Below are 8,015 nucleotides of genomic sequence, written 5' to 3' on the forward strand. Positions count from 1 at the left end.
GCTCTTGGAGGTACCAAGCTTTCACTTGCTAATAGCCTAAAAAGCATCCCTGCGTGTCAACAATATGCTAGAACACTTGCAGGAAAAATGCAGAAGGCGGTTTTCCTTGGGTCATTCCGTGTTTTTAGGGTGCACGAGGCTTTTGCTGGACCGTCGTATTGTTTCCTTTACAGACTGTAACCACCTATCTCACGGTTGTGAGACGTGGTTATGGCACCGGGGCAACGTGTTTAAAAGATGACTCTGTAAATACGGTTAAAAACGATCGAACGCGCAGAGCACCCGAAAATGGGTCGGCAAACAGCGCCGATCATCCGAGAACTCTTGGTGCTGAATATAATTTAGATGGAAACACGACGGCAAACCGACGAAATGCCCACATTGAATGGACGAATCAACTGAAGGATGACTTACTAGACTGCTACAATGCCAGCATTATCCCTGTTAGAGGAGGCTTAAAGGTGTTCGCACAAGAAAGTACGTTTGCAGTATGCTGGAAACAGCTCACGCCCGAGCCGGCCGTGTACGCACACAGAGTACCAACCAATCATGTGCGATCTGTCGCGCTTCTGCGGTGCGGGCTGGCACGTACCGTTCACATATCGGACCGCACTCAAGTCACAAAAGTTTTCGACGTTGCAAATTTGTTTCGAGTGCCGGACCGATAGGTAAACGGTATATAGCCAGCTCGCACTGCAGCAGCGCGACAAATCGCACGCGATTGGTTGGCGGACTGTGTGTGTGCACGGTTGGCTCGTGCGTGAGCTGTTTCCAGCAAACTGCACACGTATTTTCTTGTGTGAACACATTTATGGCGCGCAATCTGTGGTGCCACAAACACCGACAGCTTCAGCAAATTTCGCATCAGTCATTGCGAAACCAACGTGCCTACCTTTTGAAAACTGGAAATGTGCGCGAGGCGCTTTCTCAACCGCTACTTGAACAAGCAAAAGACGAAGATGAGGAAGCTAAATTGAGACCAACCGCGAAAATCAGGCACCTTCTGCAAGATGATAATGATTACAGGAGAAGGAGGAACGTTAACATACATGTTCCTGCAAAGCCCCAACATCTGGCTGAAATGGATGCCTCCCTTCGTGTGGATATCTCTGAGGAGTCGAACCTCTGGACCAAGTATTGTTTAGTTTATGGTGCTGCAAGAACTTCGGTTGATTCAAATCGAATGCTAAAACCGATGATGGATCAAAAGACCAAAAAAAGCATACATCAATTAAACAAGAAGATTAGATGGGCAAGATACAATGCGTCACGTATTCAGTCTGTGATTGACTACATAACATCTGGTAGACCGTTCACACAAGGGGTTGAAAAGTTCGCCCAAGTTCTCAGGACCTTTAATCACTGAACAAGTTAAAGCTGCTGACAATCAAGCAGCATATTTTTAACAAAATTCCAGTAGCGTAACTACTGCCAGACTGGCCAGGTAGGTTGTATGTAGTCGCGTAACGTCAGAGGTTCCCAAAAATATGGTTCCGCAGCCTTTATTTTCATATTTTTCGGATGAAGGACCCCCGATTTAAAAAAATGCTGGGGCACTCATTATCTTAGTTTCTGTCAAAAATCCACCATGGTGGCCATGGTAGTTGACAATGCTGCTGCACCAGAAGATCTAAATCCGAGGAGGTGGGGAGAATTATTTAAAGAGGAGTCCCCTTGGATTTAGAGATAAATACCAGAGGGGTGTTGCTCTTTTGAATCACACTCGAGGTTAAAGGACTGACGAGCCCTTGTCGGAGATCGTTGTGTCATGGGCGCCACTGGGTGTTTAGTCACTCCCAGAAGTGAGGAATTTTTTGAGAGTAACGCATACCCTGGGCAGAGGGGACACTGTTTATAAGGGACGTGTGTAGAGCAGAAGATTAGATGAAAATTGTGTTAAATTTTCTCTCATGGCCCACGTTTGGCGCCAAATTGAGGTCAGTCTGTGGGTTGAGACTGATTCAAAAATATTATACTAAATAGGAGAGGGAAACTAATTTACAAAAGGAAAAGCAAAGTAATTTTAAAATTAAAGTGGAGCTAATACTATTTACATAGGAAATTCGCGTCTTATTCTAGCGGTATGGGTATTGGGAGTTTTAGGCTTAAGATATAGTGGGGAGAGGAGGGTATCGCGTACCTGGATTTGTAAAAACGCTACTAGGGAAGCGAGTGTGGTGGGTGGTCCAGTTGTGGGCACGGTGATGGAGACTGCGTGCCAGTCGGAAGGAATCAAGTGAGATCCTTATGGGGGGGGGGTCCATGATTTGGGTCTTCTTTGGGCGGAAAGGACAGGGAGATGTAGCTTGGGCCGAAACCCGAGGAGTTCTGAGATCTGGGTGGGGGGAGGGTCCTTGACAGAGCTGCCAGATCGTGGATGAAATTTTGATATTTTAATAGATTGCAAGGAATTTTTAATTGATTTCAATAATGTAGTATGATATAGTAAAAGATTTGAAACATTTTAGGGTATTTTTAAATTTTCAAGGAATTTTCAAGAGATTTAAAAATATTTTAAAGGATTTTAAATATTTGAGGATGTTTTAAAAGATCTCAAGGAATTTTCAACTTATTTTTATAATTTAAAGGAATTTCAAAGAATTTTAACAACTTTAACAGGGTTATTTTAAAAAATTCCAAAGTACTTTAGAAATCTTTAAAAGATGCCAAGGTCTTTCAAAATATTTTGAAGGTTTAGAAATATTTGAGAGTATTTTAAAACGTTCCAAGCAATTTTCAATTAATTTCAATAATTTCCAGGGATTTCAAAGAATTTTAACGTTTTTTTTTCTCATATATTTTTTTTTTGGTTGATGATTCATCAATTAGTTAGATAAATTTGTTTTCTGAAAATGTAACTATTTTGTAGAAAATTTATTTTCTTTTTGGTTAAAAATTAATTTTTTTAACCACAAATTTAACTATTCTATGTTTAAATGAAAAGTGATCTTTTTTAGTTAAAAATTTTTGTATTTTATTGAATACTCTTTTTTCTTGGTAGAAAATTAATCTTTGTTCTCGAAAATTTGACTATGATTAAACATTAACTGTTTGTTCAGAAAATTAGTCTTCATGGAAAATAAATTTCTTTTGTGCAAAGTTCATGTATTTTATTAGAAATGCCTCTTTTTAATATGCAGTTTAGCTTTTTGATGAAAATGTAATTTTTTTTATTTAAAATTTTACTATTATGTTGAAAACAATTTAAAAAATGTTTTTTGTTCAGTTATCAGTTTTTTGTTCAGTAATCGCCAATTTCTTCAATTTCTTTCAAATGGGGAGCGAGATATAAATAGAAGACCCTCCAAAGTCTTCCGAAGCCTTCAGATCGGCAATCATCGTACAGCAGAACACCGAAGTCGAATCGTGCATTTTTGGCTTACACACGAACTCACAGTGGTAATCATGCACCTTCTGTTTTGCGGCTCCCAAACGGTAGGTATGGTGGGGGTAAATTTCATCCACGATCTGGCAGCTTTGGGCCTTAGCTTGTGTCTTCTTTGGCGATTTTGCTGGGAGTGGTTTCGCGCCATTGGTTTACTCTCGACACGTTATAGTCTACGAGCAGCGAACAAACAGCTAAACTGCGCTCACGGTGTGAGTGTCAATAAAGACTTTAACATTTTTACGGGGCTGCGATACATGGAATTTGTTGAGTCGAATGACAGGTGGGGTTAGGATACACAGGCGACGAAAGAAAGAATCACGGAGGTTTGCTAAATATAAGTCATGATTATAAATATTATTTATAACCATGAATATAATTTAGCGGACATCAAGCCGGTATCTTTTTTAGATGACTGTTGCTCATCACCAACCGTGCGGTGGTTGTTTAACCATTTTTTAAACTCTATATTGTTATCGACAAGACGTGTGTTTTCTCTAGGCCAGAAGGGGGTGGGGGCTGATTGTAAAATATTTGCAATTCCAAATTTTTCTTTTAAGCTTTGCAATGAACTACTTGTTAAACATCAAAACAAAACTTTTGCAAGTAACTTAAAGACCTAGTTCTTTCACCTACTCCTATTTATTCCATTCTTTGTTTTTGTCTCTTGTGTAAGATAGCTTTTTTTAAATTAATTTCATTTAAACATTGGGAAAAAAGCGAAAATATTTCACTCAAAACAATACTATTTGAAAAATAATTTTTGTTGAGGTTGACTTATTATTTTTCATGACTAAAAAGACATCTTAATCGAAAATTAGACCAAAAGTTAAATTTTTGTTTAAAAACTGCAATTTTCTAACATTATTCTAATAGAATATCATTAACAAGAATAATAAATGGATTAAACAATCATTATTGTTAGCAGGATTTAACTATTACCTCCCTCTAATTGAAAATTGGACAAAAAGTGAAAAAGTTTGGAAAAAACCGCGACTTTATAACTATTTCATGAAAAAATTGCTAAAGCAATAATAAATTATTTAAACAATGTATGTAAACATCTAATTATCAGTTTAAAGTGGTACTTTATATACAAGAAACAATTTGCATTTTTTTAAGCGCAAAAAATTATCATATATAATATAATTAAAAAGTGATATTTTATTCGTATTGTATGACTAATTGTGAAGAGAAATGTTGAGTTTCAACTCGATTCAGCTCATATTGAGGCTTCTGAATAAAATATACGAAAACGTCTTTTTTCTTATGGAAAATACGTTTTAAACTTTATGGGGCTTGTGGCACGCATCTCCACATATTACAGCCAGATTGATTCTTTTAGACAAGATATCGCATGAGCGATGAACTCTTTTCGAAAAATCGATACTATTGAAAAAAATTAAATTTTATGAAAAGTCTTAAGTAGACTGCAGCATAGATTTAGAAACTTAATAATAGTTTAAATAAAATAGAGCCTGTAGATAAATTCAGTAACGGCAAGGTAAAGCATTACTTTTCTCGTAAGGGAAACACGTTATTTTTGTTCAAGTTCGGTAGGAGTAACGCGTTACAAGTTTTTAGGCAGTAACGGTAACGTTAACGCGTTACTTTTAGACAGTAACGTGTCAAATACTGGATTTTAAAAACATTCAATATTATATTATAAAAATTTATCTAAAGATAAAATTGAAATTATTTTGAAACACTTAGAAAATCATATTTTTCAACTTTGCATAATGTATTTTCATCAAGAATTTCCTGGTGTGTAATAAAAATTTCTCTTACATAGAAAAAAAGTAACTTTTTACGAATTTGATCTGCGCCACGATTTTAAGGGCACATTTTGTACCGGGTCTTTAACTTCCAAGTTGAAATTGAGTGGTCGACTCGAGTCCGATAGACCGAACATTTGGCTCAGAGCTTTTAAAGCTGCAGCCTTCTGCGCTTCTTCTATGGTCTCTCCAAAAGCTAAAATGTAAGTATTTACTGGTTTTAGAATGAAAAATTCTCAAATTTGGATTCTTTCGAACGCAAAGCAAAAGAAATTTGATCGCTACATTTTTTTTTAATTTTCCAATAATTTCACAGTGAAAGAAAGGGAAATTATTTCAAATAGGGAAGAAATTTGAACAGTTAAAAAAAATTATTTTTACCTGAACTAATAAATTTCTTGTTTGTGTAAAGTCCCACTTGAAATACAGGCTGAATCGTCCTGATACCCGTTTGACCGATAATTCTCGGTTCTACTAACTCCTGGCCTTCTCTCTCGAGAATTTCATTGAGGATATTCAGAGGATCAGCTGGACACCAAATTTCAAGTAAATCTTTTTCAGCTAACACCACAATGAGCATGTCGCGTACAAAGAGACTTGCGTGATGCACATCCGCGCTCTGTATCAAAGCGGATACTACAGCATAAAAAGTTCTAGCGAGCGTTTCATCTGTAAGCGGATATTCCTGTAAAAAAATAAAAATCAATCGAATTTTTAAATCAGGCTTTTAATGAAAATTCTACTTCAGATAAAAATTCTTACACTGCTCAAAACCAAATCCTTTAATCCAATACCGGTTGTGACTGATGCCAGCATTTTGGTAGAGAGAAGATAATCACGTAATACTCTGAAAAATGGTAATTTTCAATTAATTTAATGAATTACAAAATAGATCAATAAGTGAAATAAATGTATTTACAGGATACAATCTTGCGGAGCGTAAGGCAAAGATTTGCTTAAATAACTCTCCACTATTCGTGGCAAAATTTTCTGTCCATCTGTAATAAGTTCCCGATTATCAAGTAACTCAATTTCAGGATTCTCAATCCCAACTTTTTTTTGTTTTTCCTCTTCCTGAATAACGTAGGACCTGTGATAAATAATAAATAAAATGTAATACCAACTATTAAAGTGAAGAAAAACAGAAAAAACAATAACTGTTGAATTAGATGAGCAAAAAGATGAATTTTAAAACAAGAATTTTCTGCCAAATAGAACGAATTTTTAAACAAAGAATTTGAAAAAATAGTTAAATACAGTAATATTATGCTACTTTTTCAAATCAGGAATCATCGTTTCTACAAAAAAAATACGATTTTTTAACAAAAATAATGAATTCACGAAGTGAAAGATGAATTATAAACCAAAAAGATTAATACTTAACAAGAGTAGCTTTATTTTCAACAAAAACAACGAATTTTTAAAGATAAAATACCAATTTTGAACCAAATAGTTGAATTTTAAACTAAAAATGATGAATTTTCAACCAAAAAATAGAGTACTTACTATTTCAGTTCATAAAATTAATTTTCAAGCAAATTGATAAATTCTCAACTAAAATGATGAATTGTCAACTGGAATAGTTTAATTTTAAACAAAAAAGATTACATAATTTATAATCAAAATGATGCACTTTAAACTGGAATAGTGGAATTTTCCACCAAAAAGATGAATTTTTAACCACGATGATTAATTTCGACTAAAAAAGACGAATTTTCAACAAAATACACGAATTTTGAACTAAAAAACATAAATTGTCAACCAAAAATTGAATAGTTAAATTAAAAAAAAAAAAATCGTTAAACAAGAGATGAATTTTCAACTAAAATGATGGCTGTACGGTGACGCCCACGTCAGTGGCTGGCCAATTAAAAAAGAGATCCGAAGAGCGGGAAGACATCGTTGGTTTGAATTGAGTATTTTAGCATAATCTCATGGGAATACGTTTTATGACTTTTTCGAGAAAAATGTTCAAAACGTAAAAGTAAGTCAGAAATGTACAAATAGTAATAGTTCTTAATTGTAGAATCTATTTTGTTAGTCATGTTCCATGCTTTTGTCGATTGATAACCTTTCAGTCTCACGAAATAAAATTCGATAACCTAAATCTTAGGTTAATAATTGGTACTCTAACCTGAAATTTCGGACAGTTGCTTAAATTTCGTGAAACATGTAAAACTGAAAGGTTTTTAACCGACAAAAGGATGAAGAAAAAGAATTGCGCAAATGCATTTTACGCTTGAGAAGATTACTATTTAGATCTTTATAACTTACCTTCACGCTTCGAAAATTTTCTTCAAAAAGGGGTATGCTGTTTTGAAGTACTATATGACAGCGCCCGCGACGTCATGATGCAAAACTCAATATTCTGTGAAATATTTGACTCGTTTTTGATTCTATTATATTGATTTTTAGTTGGCCAGCAGTTCTAGGAAATACTGCACCGCGAATAACTACACTCAAGTCGTGTGTATTTATCTGTATTATTATTGATAGCATTTATTGATGTCGAATAGACCCGCACTTTTCGACACATGCGCAGTTGAAAAAGTTGCTTATAGGAGGCGTAGGGACCCTGTAGTAAGGGACGCGCCATGTGGCAGCTGACCAGAGCTGCCAGATCGTGGATGAAATTTACCCCCACCATACCTACCGTTTGATAGCCACAAAACAGAAGGTGCATGATTACCACTGTGAGTTCGTGTGTAAGCCGAGAATGCACGATTCGACTATTATTTATTACTATTGTATTGTATTGTACATATTATTAATGTTAATATTATAATTATAAAATATAACATTAATTTTAATTAATAGTTGACTAACTTTCAATACAAATAGTTAAATTTTCAACT

At 35.0% G+C, this 8,015-nt stretch overlaps 1 protein-coding gene across 2 annotated transcripts in view; it reads right to left on the bottom strand.

The window, feature by feature from the left end:
• Nucleotides 1-8,015, bottom strand: part of LOC117172345 (39S ribosomal protein L44, mitochondrial) — a 37,870-nt gene that overhangs the window by 17,943 nt on the left and 11,912 nt on the right. Inside the window, exons 4-7 of one of the 2 annotated variants that reach the window (XM_033360162.1) lie at nucleotides 6,080-6,250; nucleotides 5,923-6,007; nucleotides 5,542-5,845; nucleotides 5,174-5,356 (exon numbers count right to left, since the gene is read on the bottom strand). In XM_033360162.1, coding sequence (XP_033216053.1) covers nucleotides 5,193-5,356; nucleotides 5,542-5,845; nucleotides 5,923-6,007; nucleotides 6,080-6,250 — 724 coding nt within the window. In that variant the 3' untranslated portion in view covers nucleotides 5,174-5,192. Of the gene's footprint in view, nucleotides 1-5,107; nucleotides 5,357-5,541; nucleotides 5,846-5,922; nucleotides 6,008-6,079; nucleotides 6,251-8,015 lie in introns of those variants that run through there. The other variant, XM_033360161.1, reaches the window with a different exon arrangement.

The sequence above is a fragment of the Belonocnema kinseyi genome, chromosome 5 (genome assembly GCF_010883055.1).
Source record: "Belonocnema kinseyi isolate 2016_QV_RU_SX_M_011 chromosome 5, B_treatae_v1, whole genome shotgun sequence".
Lineage (NCBI taxonomy): Eukaryota > Metazoa > Arthropoda > Insecta > Hymenoptera > Cynipidae > Belonocnema > Belonocnema kinseyi.